At 40.5% G+C, this 20,444-nt stretch overlaps 1 protein-coding gene across 1 annotated transcript in view; it reads left to right on the top strand.

Annotated features, from left to right (window-relative positions):
- Window positions 1–2,062: 2,062 nt before the first annotated feature.
- The window catches only part of TTC39C (tetratricopeptide repeat domain 39C), a 115,796-nt gene continuing 97,414 nt past the window's right edge, over window positions 2,063–20,444 (top strand). Inside the window, exon 1 of the mRNA XM_036739443.1 lies at window positions 2,063–3,022. Within this exon, the coding sequence (XP_036595338.1) occupies window positions 2,862–3,022 (161 nt within the window). The 5' untranslated portion in view covers window positions 2,063–2,861. The remainder of the gene's footprint in view (window positions 3,023–20,444) is intronic.

The following is a 20,444-nucleotide window of genomic DNA, read 5'->3' on the forward strand; positions in this document are numbered from 1 at the left end:
ACGATGCTCCACACATGATAAACTCATCACCAGAAAACTGGAGATTCTTTCAGCTGTGCAATCCATTCTTCTTCAGCACCCTCAGTTGCTTCTGCCTCTCAGATTGGAAGGCTGGAGGCTGGAGCAAAATCCTCCTCCTACAGCCTCCCTTGAAAGAGGATTTAAAATGCCCGACATCTCTTTTGTCCCCAAGTGCTCTGCTTGGTTTTGACTCCATTTTATCATGTCATACCCTTGTACTGTACATGGTACCCTGTTCCCCCTCCTTTTCAGCTTCCTTCTATGTATTGTCTTCCCCTGATAGATTATAAGCTCCTGTTCTTTCTTATTTGTATCCTCTTAGCACAGTGCCTGGCACATAGCAGGCTCTCAATAATGTTTCTCTTACTTTTACTACACATTAGACCCAGGGCAAGTCACTTAACTTCATTGGGCCTCAGTTTCCTCAACCATAAAATGAGAGAGTTGGACTGACTCGCTTCTAAGGTAACTTTTCTGCTCTTTTCCTAGGATTTTGAGAAATTATAACTTGAATCACTGATCTGGATCCATAGAGGCAGTTTCTTTAAAGAGATGAAATCATAGCTTTTGATGAAAACACACACATGCACAAGCCCAAACCAAAAACCCAAGCCCTTAAAAGACTTGCAAAGCACCATATGGCACAAATTAAATTCTTAGAGGACTTGAAAATAGAAGTCCAAATAGGCTACCAGTAACCTGGGAGGGCTGCAAAGGAGTATGGAGTAATGGAAAGAGGCCTCAGTTCAGATCCTACCTCTAGACCAGGGGTGGGGAACCTTTGGCCTTGAGGCCACATGTGGCCCTCTAGGTCCTTAAGTGTGGCCCTTTGAATCCAAACTTCACAAACACCCTTAATAAAAAGATTTGTTCTGTAAAACTTGGACTGTCAAAATGCCACACTTGAGGACCTCGAGAGCCACATGTGGCCTCAAGGCCAAAGGTTGCCTACCCCTAGTCTAGACTGTACTGTCTGGGTGACCATGGGTAAATAATTTTAGGCCTCAGTTTCCTCATCAGTAAAATGAGGGGACTGGATTAGACTGAGGTCCCTTTGGGCTCTAAATCTGAGCCTACAAACTAATTGGCAAATCAAGACTACATGGAATACGGCAGTGACATGGAATATGGTGTCAAGGTCAAACCCTGATGCCTCTTGAACCGTTGACCCACTTTGTTGTGTAGTCCACGTCCCAACTTGTCTTCTCTCTGAATGAATAGGCTCTTCCAAAAGCACCAGGGTAAATTAATGAGTAGAAATGGACCTAGGAAAGGGGAGCGGGGGAGAGGGGGGAATGTGGGTGGAGAGGGTGAAGCCGTGTAGGCAGAATGACTGTCGTTCCCTTCTGCTTTTCTACTTTTTTTTCTGAACAGTAAGGGAATTTTCTGGTCTTCGGAGTTTTCAATTTTACATTTTCAAGATATCCTAAAGTGCACAAAGAAAAAAAAACAGGCAGGATCTACATGCTTCTAAGAGCCAGTGAGAGGAAGAAGAACCCTCCCGGGTCGTGACACCTTTGGGGCACTCCCAGGAAGCAAACGTGGCCTCAGAGATGGACGGAGCTCAGCAACCCCTAACAAAGCTAGAGGCAACGAGCCTTCGCCTTGGCAGGAAGCCCCCACGTGCCCGAGCTGCTTGCCCCTCCCCTTTCTTCCCTCCTCCCTAGGGATTGGCTGCTGTAGAGAGAGGGAGGAGCCCAGCTGTCAGAATGAAAAAAGAGGCTTGCTGGCGTGTGTGGAACCAGCAGCACTAGGGGGAAAGAGCTTGCTCCTATGAGCCACTTGGGGCCTAGGAATGTGACATAAGCACTGAGGGTAGAGGGGAACAGCAGGTGGAGGTTGTTTCTGTACCCCATCCTTCCTCGAGTTTCTTGGTTTATAGCCAAAGTTCTTTTTCAGACTCGATTTTCATACTCGTCTTCCTTCTCTCCCTCGTTCTTCTTTTCTCCAATCGGCGATTCTTCTCAGTCCCCACATACTTCCCCCCCTTCGCGTTTTCTCAGGATGGTTCAGCCCGGGATGAGGGGGGGCGGTGTGCTCTGTCTTCGCCGGTGCTGCTTAGGAGCTGCCAGGCTTGCACGAGGCTCCAGGAAACCTAGAGCTGGCGCGGGAGAGAGCGGGGGGCCCTCTGCCGGAGCTACCTGCCGGGTGCACCCCGCAGCCCGGCAGTGGCTTGGAGCGGGCGGTGGCGTGGCTTTGGGATTGGGGGCTGAGACGCCCGGGCCACTGCAGCTCCGCTACGTGCGGGGAGGAGGGCCCAGTGGGCCGGCCCCGCGTGGGATTCCCGGGGGCGGGCAGTTCATCTCTTCGCCTTTCTCAGGCTTACGGCCAGCTTTTCACCCGGGCTGGCGGACTGGCGGCAGTGAGGGCCCGGGAGAGTGGCAGCGGGCGGGGGGAAGGGGAAGAGGGCTGAGCCTGGAGCAGGGACTTCAGAAGGGGAGAGCGCTGCAGGAAGTGGGGGCGGCGCCGCAGCCCCTCGGGGGACCGGCGGAGAGGGGTCTGAGGCACCCCGGAAACGGATTTCACCTCGGTGCCACCGCGATTTCCGAGCGTGGGGAGAGGAGAGAGACCTGCTGGCCCCAAGCGGCTGCTGAGTAATTGCCGGCGGCAGCGGCAGCCGCCGCCACGCGAGGGTTTGGCTTCCACGTCCTATCGACGAACTGCAGGCACAGTAGTTGCTGCAGCAGTAGCGGCTCCACAGCAGCAGCTCCAGCTCCTCCTCCCGGTTCTTCCCCTGCAGCTGCCGCCGCTTAGGCTCTTCTCCGGGCCAGTGCCCCTTGTCCCTGGGGCTTCTCAGAGCCCCCCTCCCCTTTTCTCCCCTCGCTGCCTCCTCCTCCTCCATGTCGGAGCAGCAGCAGCCGCCTCGGCGGCGCGAGGAAGAGAGCGAGCCGGACTCGGCGGCCGCGGCGCCCCTGCACGATGCGGAGCTGGCCCTGGCCGGCATCAACATGCTGCTTAACAACGGTTTCCGAGAGTCCGACCAGCTCTTCAAACAATACAGGTGACACCTCCCCCCCCCCCATCTTCTGGACCCGCTTTCTCTTCCTCCTTTACTGCTCATTTAACCCTCTTCTTCCATTTCCCTCCACTGGGTCAGGGCGCTGCCCCTGCAGCTGGGCACCGAGCCTTCCTGGCTCTCTCTGTCCAGCCCTTCCCGCTCCCAAATTGTTGCCCATCACTGCGCCCACCGCACCTGATCTACGTCCTCCCCTTCCGAAAAGAAGACGCGCTGTATTTAGCCTTGATTCCTTTCTACCTTCTCGTATTTAGCCTTGGCTCGCTCTCTCCCTTCTCCCACTTAGTTCTTTCTGCAGCTGCTTTTTTCCATCCATCTCTTTCCCTCTCCAGGGAGGTATGAGGGCATGCGTGCCCGTATGTGTTTTTTACGTGTTCGTTTCCCGCTCTCACACCGTGGTGTCCCCTCTTCATCTCTTCTTGTTTGGAGATCATTTTATGTTTGGACCAGTACTTCTTGAAGGAGGAACCTGAGTCGGAATTGCCTTGTTGTGCTTAGGCTTTGGAGAGAGAACATTTCCTTGTCAATGTTGTGCAAGGATTTGTAGAAGGCTTGCGGATTCCCTCTGGTCGTTAACTATTTAGTGGGTACTTCTAGCTTCTCTAGGCGCTTTACCTTCGTGGTCTGAAAAAATCTGCTCTTTGAAGATAAGATACATAATTGCCATTCGACACCAGACTGAACTCTGTATCTTTATCTCTCCCCAGTCTTCTGAAAACACCCTAAAATATGGTGTGAAGAGTTTGGAAAGTATTAGAAATTTGTTTCTCCTAAGATATATAATGTAAGAGGAGAGGAGGAAGAAATAGGGGTGTGTGTGCGTATATACATATATGTGTGTATATGTATATACGTACACACACACATATATCACATATATAAAATCTCAAAACACTGCCCTCCACCTGCAGGATATATTGGTCTGCATCTATGTAGATAGCTTGGGAGATATTTACTGAACTTCTGCAGCAGTTTTGTCCATAGTAGGTGCTTAACAAGTATTGGATTTTTATGATGAGTAAGAAAAAGAAGCAGGATTTCGTCGTTTGGGCTTTTATAGAGAGAATATAGCTAAAAGTTAGCCGGATCGTAGACACATCCTTGAAGATGGTGGGAGAACATTTTATTATAAGCATCTTTTTTTTTTCTGGCTAAGCAAGTAGGCATATGTTTTGAAGGATGACAAGACCCAGTAGTCTTTTACTCACATTTACTGTTAAATATCTTTCCTGAAAAGTTTCAGCTGTCATCCACTTTGCATATTAAAATTTGGTTTGGTTGAAGTAATAGTACATGATAGACTTACTACAAGATCTTCAAGAATAACTAAAAATTACAAATGAGTCCACTTAAAGAATGTTATTTCAGTATAATGCCTTTAAAGATGTTAGATCTCTCGAAGTGTTAGTAATTACTTCAGCTAAGTTGGAACTGGTACATTGTTTTCACCAGGCAAGGAATAAGTCTTTTTAGGCAAATGAACTTTTTAGGTGAACATGTCACATTTTTAGATTTTTTTTTCTCTTTAACACAAAGCTCATTTTCATCCGGGTTTAAGTTTACTGCACTATTTTGAAAGACAATGAAGGTGACAGTTTTAAAAGATTCATTTGTTTATAGTCTTTCTTGTTAAATAATTAATTGTCAACATGCTATGTTTTATAGTTACCATACTATGACTTGTTGCAGAACAGTGAGGGAATTCACAGTGTTTGGTTTTTACCCTTGCAAGGTTTGGTATACTGGGCTATTTAAAAGGATTCATTTGTTTGTAGGCTTTCTTGTTAAACAATTAATTGCACACATGCTATGTTTTATAGTATTTATTCAGGACCTCACATATGCCAATTTTAGTAGTTGTCTCCTCTCCCATGGCATTGATAGCCCCTTTCCCAACAATATGTTATATGGTGTGCAAACTCTTCTGGTCATCTTTAAATGATTGGTGTGTCTGTCATCCAAATTATACTTTTTTTATCCAGAGACTTGTTTAAACAAATATTTGAGGAGACTGATGTAAAGTGAGGAAACCACTGCTGGTGGAAATGACATGCAGATAGGTAGCCTTTGTCTGAAGTAAAAAATTAAAGCTATTAATATGATTTAATAGTTTAGTTCCTGCTTCCTTGGCCTTTTCCTCTCCACTCATGCTTCCCCAAACAATATTTTAAAAGTTTGAAAAATATTGTCACTATTTATTACATGTTCTGTTGGTTTTTTTAAGTATCAGATTTGTGATGTTGAAAGCCACAGTGCTCTTCATAATTCCCAACAATGCTACTTTTCTAACACTTTTGCTTAAAATTCATTTTGGTCAGCTTGGTTATTGGGTTTTCATTTTATCTGGCTAACCTAACATTAGGAAACAGTGTCTTTAAGGCTGTTTTAATTATTACAGTTTGGATGCTGAACTTAGAAAATTGCAGATTTCAGTTTACATTGGCATGTTGCATTCTTGTGTTGCTGTCCATCCCCTTCCTACCACTGCTTCTCTGGAAAGCAGTACAGTGTAGGGTGTACGGTATTGGCCTTGGATTCAGAACCTGGAATTTCAATCTGGAAGATCCCATTCAGCTCTGAATCCTATGATCTCTATTTTTTTTCTTATTAGCTGTGTCACCACGGGCCAGTCATTTCACTTTTCTGTACCTCAGTTTCTTTTTCTGTAAAACAGGGATAATGATACCTGTAATAATTACCTCATAATTTTGTTATGAAGAGTAAATGAGATAATGTACATAAAGGACTTTGCAAACTTAAAAATGAATGCTATTTAAATGTTATCTTCTTTTCCTGCCAGCAACTCATACTATTAGAACAAGGGAAAAAAAAAAGCTATCTTTACCTGTGGGAAATAGTTATTTATAGAAGTATATTCTCATGGAAATGAAGAAAAGGAAATAGTTTAAAGTAGGTAATTAACTTAATTTATACAGGACAATTAGGATAAAGGCTTTTTTTTTTTTGAATCATGCTTTGTATCTATTTCTACAAATAGATTGGTTTAGGAGCTCCTGGGGAGGAAATTCCCTCTATTTGTGCCAGTCAAACTTCTGGTCTTAGAAAGTTGCCTGGAGGCACTGAGAGGTTAAGTGACTTGTCTCCTGTCACATTGACAGGATGTGTCAGAGGCAGGAATTGAATCTAGGTCTTTATCCACTACGCCATAATATATTTGTTAATGAAGTTTTATTATTTGGAAGTACACTACATGTACCAGCCTAAAAAATATTAGTTAAAAACAGCATAATAGACTGTCTTCTATAGAGAGAGAAGAGGCTACTTGTCCATCTTTGAGGGGCTTTTTGATTAGTGGTGACAGATTTTTGTGATCCATGTCTTGTGTTCTTGGTTGTCTTAGAGCATAATATGTGGTCATCCAACACAGCAAAGTTAACCGGGCCCATGGATTCAAACCCCAGGACCTTGTGTTTGTTATTTACTTAATGCACTAACCATAGTGAGCTCACCAGGCATAGGCATATTGCAGACATATTTGTATTTAAATGGATGTTTTGAAAGTGCTTGAAAAGGATGTTCTTTTCAGTAGACAAACATTACCCTGGAAATCTTTTTATTTATACTATTCGTTTGCTTGTCATACATGCCTTCTTTTCATACATAGACTTTAGTTCCAGTCAACAAATATTTGTTAAGCTACCAACTATATGGAAAGACAAAGGTAAACTTTAACTTAATCCCTGCCCATAACAAATTAGTGATGGCCAAATTAATGACTTTTTCTATGTTTTTTCCCCCAACACCACTGAGCTTTCCAACTCTCTTGGGAAAAAAGTTAACTCCTTTTTAGATTTATTGGCAAGTGAGTTAGGGGTTAGGATTTGGGAGTGATAAGTGCGAACACTGTAAAGATGGGGGTGGAGGGCAGGTTATGAAGGGCTTTGAATGCTAAACAAAGGATTTATATTTGATCATGGAGGTAAAAGGGAGCCACTGGACTTTGTTGGGCATAGGAGAATGATATGATTAGACCTGCACTTTAGGAAATCATTTTGATAGGTAAGTGTAGGATGGATAGTAGAGGAATAAGACTTGAGACAAGGAGACCAATTATCAGTGTATTGAAGTAGTCCATGAGGTGATAACACTTCACTGGACTGGTGCCAGTGTCAGAGGAGAGAAGGAGGCATATACAAGAGAAGGTATGAAGGTGAAATTGACAGGCCTTGATAATAGATTGGACATGGGAAGATGAGGAGAGGTGAAAGAGTGAGGAATCTAGGATGACTCCTAAGCTATGAGCCTGTATTACTGAGAAGATGGTAGTACCTTCCACAGTAATCTGAAATTTAGGAATATAGGAGGGTTTCTGGGGAAGATAACAGATTTAGTTTGGGACATGTTGAGTTTAAGATGTCTGTAGGATATCTGGATGGTCAGAGATATGCTAAAGGCAGTTGGAGATTCAAGGCCGGAGATTGGGAGAGAGGTTAGGACAAGTAGATAGATGCCCTACAAAAGTTTGTCAGTTGCTAGTAACGAGAATTTTTTTCCCACAATAAAACAAAGGTTGTTAGTTTCTAGGTTAGCCCACAAAAGTTTTTTAAACTTGTATCTAAACCATAGTACTATCAGCATGTACTAATAGCACTAGCCTAACAAACATTGGGTTCTGGAGCCAAGAGAAGTGGACTTGAGGAAGTGGAATATTTTTCCCTCCTTTCCTGGCTTAGGGACAAACCTAAACAAAATTTACAAAGGTTGTCTTTGACACTTGTTCTTTCTCTTTCCTTTTCTCTGCTTCTGTCTCACTTCATGATGTTGTTCTCCATAAACACCTTATTGTTCTGAGTTTCCCATTGTAAGCACACTTACTTTGAGGTAAAGGACACAATAGGCCTGGCTTACACTCCAAGGCACTCCATGTTCCAACACCCCCCAGCCGACAGATACTCTAAGGTTTTCAAGTATTTTGTTGTTGCTTTTATGCTGCCTCACTTGTCAACAAGAAGGACCTTCACCTGAGAGAGAGGGAGGGGGATATTTTAAAGTTGTGGATACTCCACTGAACACCTAGCAGTAATAGGTATACAATAGGCATTCAAATATCTATTCAGTTTGCTATGCCTTTGGAATGGTTTTTCCAAGAGAGGCTATGTTTTGCTCTGAGCCATTGGTGATCTTTTACTAACCTTCTAAACCCAACCTCTTTCTAACCTTGCTGTTATTGTTGAGGGTTCACCATTCCTCTAGTCAATCAGATTTACAACCTTGAAGTCAACCTCGATTCTCAGCTAGTTAATAAATATGTAAGTGCTTATGGTATGCCAGGTCCCATGCTTTTGTGTGATTCTAGTCAGTTGCAAGTCTTGTTAATTTTGCTACTATAACATCTCATATATCAATCCCTTTCTGACCACTTATAGGAACACTACCCAAGTTGAGACCCTCATCACCTCTTCTTGGATTATTAGAGTAGCCTCCTAATTGGTCTTCCTGCCTGCTTTTTTTCTCTTTTTTAATCTATTTTCCATCCAGCTGCCAATTTGATATCCCTAAAGCACAGAATAGACAGTGTTCAAGAAACTCCATTTATGCCTCTGGGATAAAATACAAACTCTTCATTTTGGCCTTAAAAACCTGGACAGTCTATCCACTAGCTACCTTCTCAGACTAATCTCATGTTACTTCCCTTCATGCACATCACATATCATCCCAATTGGCCTATTTGCTCCTCTCTATACATGATATTCAACATTCCACATCCTGTCTCTTTGCTGTTGTTCTGGGCTTGCCTTCCCTACCTGGAACATTCTTCTTTACTTCTTTTTTTTAAATAATAATTTATTTTCCCCCCAATTACCTGTTAAAACAGTTTTTAACTTTTTAAAAAAAGTTTTAAGGTCCAAATCCTCTCTCTCCCCCCTACTCCTCCCTGAGATTCTAAGCAATTTGATGTAGGATACACATGTGCAATCATATAAAACATTTCCGTATTAATCACTTTGTACAAGAAGACTTGAACAAAAAAAAAAAAACAAAGAAAGTGAAAAATATATGCTTCAGTCTGTATTCAGACATCAGTCCTTTTTCTGGAGGTGATAGTATTTTTCATCATGAATCTGTTGGGATTGTCTTGGATCATTGTATTATGGAGAATAGCTGTCGTTACTGTTACTTTGTACAGCATTTTCCTGGTTCTGCTCATTTTGCTTTGCATCAGTTGATGTAAGTCTTTATAGGTTTTTATGAAATCATCCTGCTTACCATTTCTTATAGCATAATAGTGTTCTGTCACAATCATATACCACAGCTTGTTCAGCCATTCTCCAATTGATAAGCAACTGATGAAAATGATTTCTTATTCTTAGCCACCACCAAAAAAAAGCTGTTATAAGTATTTTTGTACAAGTAGGTTCTTTTCCCCTTTTTTGGATCTCTTTGGGATATAGACTTAACAGTGGTATTGCTGGATCAAAGGTCTACTTTACTTCTTAGAACTCAAAACTTCTCTCAAGGCTCAACCTAATCACCTCCTACAAGAGGCCTTATCTGATTTTCCTTGGTTATTACTGCTTCTCCCCATCTTAAAGTTACTTTCTATTTATTTGGATAAATATTTTACATTTACTTCTGTGTAAATGTTGTCCCTCAGTAGAATGTAATCTCCTTGAAGGTAGGAACACTCATTGTGACCTTTGCATCTCTAACTGCATAATCAATGCCAAATAAAGGTTTATTAATTGAAGATCTTTGAGGACTAACCTTCTGCCTCATGAGGCAGCCCCTTCAATTTTTTTTAATAACTCTAAATTTTAGGAAGTTTTTTTTCCTTATATTAAACCTAAATACTTTCCTTGTGACTTTCAGCTGTTGCTTCTGGTGTATCTGTCTAGGGCCAAGTAGAACAGTCCAGCTTGTCCCTTCAGATATTTTGTAGAAGCATAGAATTTAGAATTGAAAGTCAGTCAATAAGCATTTATTAAGTGCCTGTGTCAGGTACTGTAGTAAGTGCTGTGGACACAACGGAAGACAAAAGACAGTCCCTGCCCTCGAGGAGCTCACAATCTAATGGGGAGACACCATGCAAATAATATCTATGTACAAATAAGATATGTACACGATAAATGGAAAATAATCAACATAGGGGAGGCATTAGAATGAAGGGAGACTGGGAAAGACTTTCTGTAGAAGGTGGGATTTTAGCTCAGACTTGAAGAAAGCCAGGGGAGCCAGGAGTTGGAGATGCAGATGGAAAGTATTCCAAGCATGGGGGATAGCTAGAGAAGATGTCTAGAACTAAGCGATGAAGTGTCTGTGGAACAACCAGGTCCCTGGGTCAAAGAGTACTCAGGAGGGGGTAGGACTGGGGGTGGGGAGTAATAAGTGTAAGAAAACTGGAAAGGGTGTGTGTGTGTGTGTGTGTGGTGGGTGGTGGGTGTGTGTGTGTAGATTGGTTTTGAAGGGCTTTGAACACTAATAAGAACCTGGAGGCGATAGGGAGCCAATAGACTTTATTGAGTAGGGGGATAGTATGGTCAAACCTGTTCTTTAGGAGAATCATTTTGGCAGCTGAATGAAGAATGGGTTGGAATAGGGAGACCAACCAGCAGGCTATTCTAGTAGTCCAGGTATGAGAAGGTGAACACAGTAGCAGTATCTGAGGAGAGAAGAGAGCTTCTTTGAGAGAGGTTTCAAAGGTGAAATGGATAGACCTTGGCCACAGATTGGCTATGGAGGGTGAGAGAGAATAGGGATTGAGGAGATCACCTAGGTTTCGAGCCTGGGGGAGAGGGAGGTTGGTGGTACCTTGACAGTAATAGGGAAGTTATGAATGGGGGAGAGTTTAGGGAAAAAGATTATGAGTTTAATTTTGGACATGTTGAGTTTAAGATGTCTACAGGACATCCACTTCAAGATGTCTGAGAAGCAGTTGGAGATGCAAAACTGGAAGTCAGCGAAGAGGAATATTAGAGATCATTTGGCCCTGCCTCCCTTGCTGGTAAATTTATAACTCAGTACTTTTGACAGATTAGAAGAGAAGTGATTTGAAACAATAAATTAAGCGTTTATTAAGTACTTAATATGTACCAAGCACTTTGCTAAGGGCTTGGATACAAAACCAAAAATGAGAGCACCTGCTTTCAAAGAAACTATATTCCATCGAGAAAAACAACCTTTACTTATAGAAGTATGTGCTGAATTAAATGCAAAACAAATACATGACAGTTAAATAGAAGTTGGTTAAAGAGGGCACTAGCAGTTGTGGAGATCTGGAAGGTATAGTGTAGAAGGTGGTGCTTACAAACTGCAGCTTGAAGGAAAATAGGAACTCTGAGAAAGTAGTGCATTCCAGGTATCGGGGGACAGTTGATGCAAAGGCATGGAGATGGTAAATGGGGGTGCCGTGGATGAAGAACGGAGAGGTCTCTGCTTTTTGGACAAAGTGTGGAAAGGGGAACAATGTATAATGAGGTTGGAAAGATAGGTTGGGGCCAAGTTGTGAAGGGCTTTAAAAGCCAAACATGAGTTTACATTTGATCCTAGAAGCAACAGGAAGCCACAGAAGCTAATTAAATAGGGGGTTAACACAGGTCTATGCTTACGGAAAATAATGTTGGTCACTGTGTGAAAGGAGGATTGGAATGGGATAGACTTGAGGCAGGGAGACCAGTTAGGAAGTCATTGCAATTATTGGGGTGAAGAGTGGGGAACCTGTGGCCTCAAGGCCACATGTGGCCCTCTACATCCTCAAGTTCCACACTTTGACTGAATCCAAACTTCACAGAACAAATCCACTTAATAAAAGGATTTAGGCTTGTTCTGTGTGGCCCCAGAGGATAGAACCAGGAAAAATGGGGTGGAAGTTGCAAAGAGGCTAGTTTAGGCTTGATGTGAAGAAAAACTTCCTGACAACTAGTGCTGTCTGTGAGTGAAATGGATTGCCTCAGAGGTAGTAGGTTCCCTCTTCCTTGAAAGTTGTCAAGCAGTCACATGGCCACTTGATGGTTACATTATAGTGAGGATTCCTTTCCAGTCCACACTGAACTAGATGGCTACAGAGGTGGCTTTCCACCCAAATTCAGTTTGTTTTTTAGTGGATGGAAAGAAACCAAATTTAAAATTTAATCTGGGATGCATAGGATTACTTTTATTCTAGTGAATTACTATCTTAGCTTTGAATTTGTTTTGTTTTCTTTGAATTTAGAATCTCAAAAGCTTTTCCTGTGAGCTGTTATGTAATGTAAGAAGGAGCTTGAGGTCTGTGTGGCCTATAAAGTAAGCATATATTTGCCTACCTCTTTTATTTAGATCTGGAATAAAGAAGTGGGCTAAAGTCATTAGCTGCACGTTTATCTGGTGGTATGAGAGAGTGCTTTTCTAAGCCTAGAATTGTTAGTGGAATAATGGTGTTCCAGACTTTCTTCCCCATTATTACCAAAATCTACAGGTTCTGTAAAAGGTTCGGTTTACATAGGAACACTGTTTGCTTCGGATATTCCATGTCAGATTACCCTTTGGACATGTATGCTTCCATGAGCCAATAATTTTGGAATTAATCAAAATTTCCGGTTGTGCTAGAAATTATTCCTGAAGTAACAAAGAGAAGGCTAAGGAGCACTAGTATTATGGTCAACAATTAAACACCTTTTGTGTCAGGCATTGGGAAAGGGAAAAAATTAGCTAAGACCTAGTCCCTGCCTTCTTGCAGCTTACTGTCTAGGAGGAGAATAAGGGCCATCCATTGCATATTTAGTGATGATAATAGGTGCTGAGTTTATTGGAGGGTTGCAAAAGTGAAGTGCTTAGTCTGAGTGGAATAGTTCTCTGTGATGATTCTATGTGGGGGGCTTTTGGGAGCCAGTGACTTTTGGGTTGGGTTCTAACAATTGCATAAGATTTCAAGAATTGGGCAATGATCTTTACAGTCAGTGTTGAACTATGCCTGTTTGTTCAGCATCCATAAACACAAATATTAATGGGAGTTGTACTTGAGGTCTAATTAGAGTCCTATTCTAGAGACATTGCCAAGGTAAAATTGGCAAGATATGAGAGGTGGATTGAACATTCGTGGACAGGTTTTACCTTTGGTCTGGGCTGATTTTCTGTAGTTTACAACAATTGAGACTAAAGGAGTTTTGGATGATTCTCTTGATGCAGAGTTGAAGTGTTATTGTCTCAGATAGTTGTATTGGGCATTTAAGAGTTCTGAACTCTTCTTGGGACTTAAAGAATAATAAAGCCAAATGAATGGAACCATGGTATTTAAGGCTAGTCCCAAACTAAAGGAAGGCAAATTGCCTGCTATTTCATTATTCAGGAAAGGAAATTCAGTTCCTAGTTACAAAGCTCTTTGAGGAAATACTTTTAAAATTGCAAAAGAATGCATTTTCCTGAAAGTAATAGTGTGATCTACTATGTGTCTCATATATATGAAACCATTTTTATTCCTGCTGATTTGTATTCTTTCAATAAATTTTGATTTTTTAAGTAGTCTTTTCAAATTGTGGATTATTGTATTTCGTTGTATTGTTGGTTAGCATCCCTTTGAGTTTGTAGGGGAGATAACAAAGGGATGAAAATTCAGTTTCATTTTCCTCCTTTTTTTTAGTTGCACTGGTGAAAAGTTTGGGAAGCAGCTTAAAGCATATCTTATTTGTTTCTGTATTTCTCTTAAGGCCTAATAAGTATTCTTTGTATTGAATTGTAAATGAAGTTTAAGGATAATCTGGATTTCATTTTCTCATGTTAGCCTTGGCTTTAATAGCATAGATAACTGATAATGGCAGTGAATTGTATTCATAGTAAAGAGGAGAGCAGAAGAGAAGGAAACAAGTGTTTATTTAGTGCCTACTATGTGCCACACATTGTGCTAAGTGCTTTAAAAATGCTGTCTGACTTGATAATGAGATAGAACTAAAATAGATGCTGGCATGCCCTACCAGATTGGACCCACCAACAAAGTTTTACAAGGCGTTTATAATCACATCCCACCAAAATGTTGGGAAATGCTTTTGTATAGCTTGTATAGATTACAGTAGACTCACCCATTTGACTTCGCTTCTCCCATTTGTCATGTTTCTGTCCTGTCTGCTCAGCTCAGTTTTGAAGTAACTTGCCCTTGGAATGTATGTCTCATAGTAGGGCCAACTAATGGTGGTAGATGAGGCATATCTGTAGACCAGAATGATGTTGCATTAGCCTAATTAGGAGAAGTGCTAAAAGGGGAAAAGTGATCCTAGTTTAACTAGCCTTGACTTGAAGAGTATGCTTCAGGTTATGTCACTTAACTTGAATGACTGAAGCTTAGGTAAAGTTCTCAGTGGGAAAAACAAATAATGAAATAAGATAAACTAGAAACAGCTATTTTAAAAAAACACCATTTAGGATTGCAGTACTTGGATGTACTGTGAGATTACAGCTTCTAAATAATTTCGACGCATAAAGCAAAAGTCTTGCCTGCTGCTAGTGCCTTCTCTTTCAAACTTCTTTTTATTTAATTACTTTGCATTTATTTGTATTATCCATATTTATTCTTTATATACTCATATTTGTACTTGTCTTCCCTATTACAACATTCATAAGGTCCTTGTGTGTAGGGTTTGTTTAATTCACTATGTTTGTATTCTCAGCACCTAGCATGTTGCTTGGTACATAGTAGGTACTTAATGCTTTTGGATTTGGTGATGACATTTTTGGCCTATGGTGTTGGTCTTACTCTCAACCACCAGCTTATAAAGGGATTCTGTTCTGTTTGCTTTATAATCTTCCCTGCAATCTTTTGAATGCCCAATTCATTATAGTTCCCAGTTGCCTAGGCTTGAAATTCTGAAATCATCTTTAACTCTTCTGACTTCTTTACCCCTCACTTCCAATCAGTCATTAAGTTCTGCAGTAGCTACACCTTTCTTTCTTCCCTCTCTCCCAGTCCCTCATTACCTTTGTCTGGATGATTAGATGACTCATATGCCTCCCATCTCCTCCCTCCATCCTATTATGCTCTAGAAAGATTAATTCACCAGTAATTAATAGAATAGTTTGGAGTCTTCTCAGTGTACTTCCTAAACTATCCTTTACATTGTTCCCACAGCAAAGTCATCATTTTGCCCCCCTGTTCATTAGGTAGTGGATAGCCATTGAAGATTTTTGAGCAAAGTTCAAATTCTTCAGCGATTCAAAGTCATCCTTGTTGGGGCTGCAAATTACTTTAAGACCTAATCTTTTACTATTCCCTTTCATGTAGCCCATAGTGCAGCTACCTTAGGGTTATTCTGTTTTCAGACTTCCTTCCTTGGGTTGGGCTGTCTCCTTTACTTGTTGACTTGACTCTGTCCTTTTCCTCCTTTTCTCCTATCTCCCATTCCCTGTCCAAATCTTACACATTCTTAAAAGCTTGGACATGTCTTCTCTCATTTAGCCATTCTGTGGTTTTTTCCTCCCAGTCCCCCAAGAAAAAGAAAAGAACAATTGGAAGTTCTCTTTCCTTCCTCTGTGTGTTCATTCCATCTTGTTAATTCTCTTACAGGCATCTATTACATTTTTTCTGCTTTGTATTATAGTTATTTTATGCATGTTTTACCTCCCCTACCTATCAACTCCTGATGGCAAGGACTGAGCCTTTTTTGTAATTTTATCTACCTTATTGCTTTGTACATAGTGAGAACTCAATAAACGTTTGCTGACTAAGTGGGAGACTCAACTGAGTTGCTCAGTGTTATGTCCCAATGCCTTAGCAGGAATAGCTTAGCTAGAATTGTGAGACGTGGTATGTAGGGTGAATCCAAAATACACAGCTCGTCACTGCCTCTTCTTGCCTTTCTCAACAACATAGTGAGGTAATGGCTTGGGAAGCACCTGGCAGTTGTGGATGGTGAAGTACAGGGAACATGCACATTGCTTATACTCAAAGGTTGTTAGGGTCTCCTTGGTGACTGTTCATTTACACCACCTCAGAGAGAAAGGAGAAGGAAGATACAGGGAGCCATAAACCACTTTCTTGCTGCCTCTTTCTCATTTTCATGAATCTTAGCCAGTTTTTAATCCTGCAATTTGCCCACATGGGTCATATTCTAGCTTACCAGCATCATCTAATAGCACATTATAATATATATCAGACAGTGGCATATCGACCAGTTTAAAGAGTTTATCGGTGCACTTTCTGGACCTTAACTCATTTGAAATAATCTCCCTGCTACAGCCTTGCATAGACAAAAAAGACCTGGAACTGCTGGCTGTGTTAGATTTCACTTGTATTTCAGTCGGTCAGCAAACATTTAAGTACCTACTATGTACCAGGCACTGTAGATACAAAGAAAGGTACAAGACATTCCCTGCTCTCATGGAGCTCACAGGCTAAACGGGGGAGATAATATGCAACCAACTCTGTACAAACATGCTGTATGTAATATGAATTAGAGCTAATCAACAGGGGGATGATACTGACATGAAGGGGGGTCAGGAAAAACTTAGGTAGGATTTAGCTGGGACTTGAAGGAATGAAGATAGCAAGGAGACAGGGATGAGGGGGAAGAGAGTTTCAGGCATGGAAGACAACCAGTGAAAATACTCATTCAGGAAATGGACTATCTCATGGGAGGATCAGCAAGGAGGCCAGTGTCACTGAACTACCAAGTATGGCAGGAAAGGGCATGTGGATGGTATAAGGGATAAGAAAGACTGGCAAGGTGAGGAGGGAGGCAAGTTATGAAGACTTGAATGCCGAACAGAGGATTTTACATTTGATCCAGAGGTGATAGTAAGGTGACATGGTCAAACCTGTGCTTTTGGAAGATCACCTTTGCTGCTGAATGGAGGAGGATGGATTATAGTGGGGATACCCTTGTGTCAGGGAGACATTCAGCAGTTTTTTATAAGAGTCTAGGCATGAGGTGATGAGGGCTTGCACCAGTCTGGCAGCAGTCTCAGAGAGGAGGGGGCATATACAAAGATTAGCTATGAAGTAAGATCCAGAGGCTTTAGCCACAGAATGGATATGGTGGGGGGAGAGAGTGAGGATTCAAGGATTACACCTGCGTGGTGAGCTTGGCTCTCTTGGAGAGTGGTAGGACCCTGGACAGTAAACGGGAAATTTGGGGTGGGTTAGGGGAGGGGGTAATGAGTTCCGTTTTGTATATGTTGAGTTTAGGATGGATCATCTTGACCAGTGAGTTGAGGGAAATGAGTTAAAATGCAGCCAACACTGGATGGCTGTCTCTTCAAGCAGGAGCTGGGTCTCAGTGAGAGCCAGAAGAGGGAAGGAGTGGGAAAGGAAAAGATTTAAAATGAAAGCAAGTTTGTTGCTTTGTATTTTGTTGCATGTGTACTTTTAGTGGAACATGGGAATGGGGTGGGAGAAGATTTGGGTTGAGGAGGATTGGATTAGGGAATTGGTCAGATCAGGATTCAAATAATGGGAGCTGGTGGGGTCATGGCAGTTCAGAATCACTGAGAGGTAGAGTGTATGACTTGGGAGGCATTCGTTAATCATTTGATGAGTAAGTTCAGGTGGGGTTATCAACATCAATAGGGCTTTGGTTATAGTTCACTGACCTCTTTATTTATTTTTTTAAGCATTTCCCAGTTATGTTTTAATCTGGTTCTGGCAACACTAGCACTTGGGAGTTTGACATTCTGACACCTCTCCTCTAGTCCAACTCTCTCCTTTTACGTGTGAAGAAACCAAGGTGCAAAAACTCAGGTGACTTGCCCAAAGTCGCATAGTCGTAACAAAACTTGAGAACAAAAGTATGAGCATAAGTGCCATAGGAGGGTAATACTCATTTTTAATCCTTTGAATTAATCTGATCCATTCTTTTCAAATTTATCATTATTTGAATGTGAAATAATGCGTATGAGTTCTCTTGGAAAAGGCACTGATATTGAACTATGTTTAACCAAAATAATTTTTTAAATTACAGATATTTAATCTTGAACGTAATGATGCATATTTCCCTAGTCTATATGCTAATATATTTACTTTTTAGTGTCAAAATCATTGAATGTTAAAATGTACGTTTGATTACCCATTATGTTCCTTTTAAAATTTTCAATTCATGACTTTCTTATGGTAATTCATATGGTTCACATGTAGACTTTAATTATGTACATAAAAAACAACTACATACATTTCACTATAGAACTGTAGCAAACCCCATTAAAACAGTTGAGAAAAGCAAATGTAGGTTTTTTATAAGCTATTATACAGTAAAGATATTAAAGGCTTGGGAAAAAATGTCAGATCTTATTATTGACCCATACTGCTTTCCCATCTGTACAAAAATTTTATGAGAATAATTGAAATACAAATCAGAGACATATTTGATGAAGGTATGAAAAATATATGATATAGTGATTTTTAAAAAGCCCGAGAATGGAAAAATTTCTCAACAGTTATGAGAGCTGCAGTGAATCCAAGAAAAAAGGGAGCAGAGAGAACTGCTGAAAGAATGTTGGATCACAAAAAGAGCTAATAAATGGAACTTTTTCTTTTGCAGTTTTTGTTCAGCTGAGAACATAAGCTGTTAGGCCACTAATAAAATTATTTAAAATGATCAGTTTTGGAAATTGTCCCATGCTCTTTATTGCCACTGCTAAAAGCTTTGTTGATTTAAAGAGACTCTAAACAATGCTTTACACTCCATTTCTTAAGGTTGATAGGATCATCATTAATTGGTTAACAAGGAAATAGAAACCCATTGGGTCATTAAGTATGATGCTATCCTGCCTTTACCTTAAAAGGACCAGGGCTAATGAAGTTGAGATTGGGAGCTACATAAGTATGCAGTACTTCATTTCCATTCAGTAGCTGTTCATTCACTAAGTCATTCAACAAGCATTTATGAAACACTTACTGTATAGAAATCCCTGTGCTAGGCACTGGAATAGATAAAAATTTAGATTAGAATTGGTCTGTGCCCTAAAGAAGCTTCTGTTTGAGTAAAAAAGGCCTGTTAGCATTGGAGTATTATCGTTAATAAGTACATTGCAGAGTTGCCACAGCACTTTGTGAGGTTTGAGGGGGGCAATCTGGGAAGGCTTCTTTGAGGAGGTAGCATTTGCATTAGGCCTTAAAGTATGGGGAGGAATTTAAAAAGACTGTTGATTTTCTTGTTAACAGTAACAAAAGCAAATCATTTTAATTTTATCCCAATAAATTTGTAGATTTTATTTGTGAAAGTTCAAATAGTATCGAATAGACTCTAATGATATTTCATATTTACAGCCCAAAAGCTCTCTTAGACTATGCTGACATTGTAAATAATTACTAAGTTTTTATTAAAAAAATCTTAGTGCTGTGTATGTTATTTCCCTTATTTAAAATAATTCTGCTCACAGGAGACAGAAAATAGAAGTACTTGAACATCTTATTAGAGTCCAAAGATTACTTCTCTGCACTACAGCCAAGAGCTATATAAGAAATCATTTACTTTTAAAGATTTAAAAAGCAGTGGAATGTAAAAATATTTATACAAGTTAAATAAGATGTATTGAAAAATTGACCATTAGCAGCAAAACCACTTCTCAAATTACTTTGTATTGACTTATTTGTTACATTATCCATCCCACTAGAATATAGTCTTCTTAAGGGCAAGGACTGTTTTGGTTTTGCCTTGTATTATCAACACCTAGCACAGAGAACTGTACATACATAGTTAAGTTTTTAAATAAATTCAATTCAATTATTATTCAGAGTCATGGTGTTTTTTTCATCAGATATTTTAATGAGATGCTGCGGGGGTATAGAAAAGAAATGAGCTGGCCTCAGCTCTCCAGAAGGTTATAATCTAGTTGAAATTATGCAATATATATGCACAAAAGATTTGGTAATTCTTTTTTTAATATTATCTGTTTTATTGTATTTGAATTTATTTTGTTAAACGTTTTCCAATTACAATTTATATTTTTTTTGGATTTTTTTGTATGTCTGATTCAAGTTTATTATACTTAATATTTTTAGTTTTCAGCATTGATTTTCACAAGAGTTTGAATTACAAATTTTCTCCCCATTTCTACCCTTCCCCCCCACTCCAAGATGGCATATATTCTGGTTACTCCATTCCCCAGTCAGCCCTCCGTTCTGTCACTCCACTCCCCCCATCCCCTTTTTCCTTACATTCTTGTAGGGCAAGATAGATTTTTATGCCCCATTGCCTGTATATCTTATTTCCTAGTTGCATGTAAAAACTTTTTTTTTGAACATCTGTTTTTAAAACATAGAATTCCAGATTCTCTCTCCTCTTCCCTCCCCCCCCACCCTCCCTAAGAAGACAAGCAATTCAACATAGGCCACATGTGTATCATTATGTAAAACCCTTCCACAATACTGATGTTGTAAAAGACTAACTATATTTTGCTCCTTCCTATCCTATCCACCTTTATCCAATTTTCTCCTCTGACCCTGTCCCTTTTCAAAAGTGTTTCTTTTTGATTGCCTCCTCCCCCTATC

The sequence above is a fragment of the Trichosurus vulpecula genome, chromosome 1, assembly GCF_011100635.1.
Source record: "Trichosurus vulpecula isolate mTriVul1 chromosome 1, mTriVul1.pri, whole genome shotgun sequence".
In the NCBI taxonomy this organism is placed as follows: domain Eukaryota; kingdom Metazoa; phylum Chordata; class Mammalia; order Diprotodontia; family Phalangeridae; genus Trichosurus; species Trichosurus vulpecula.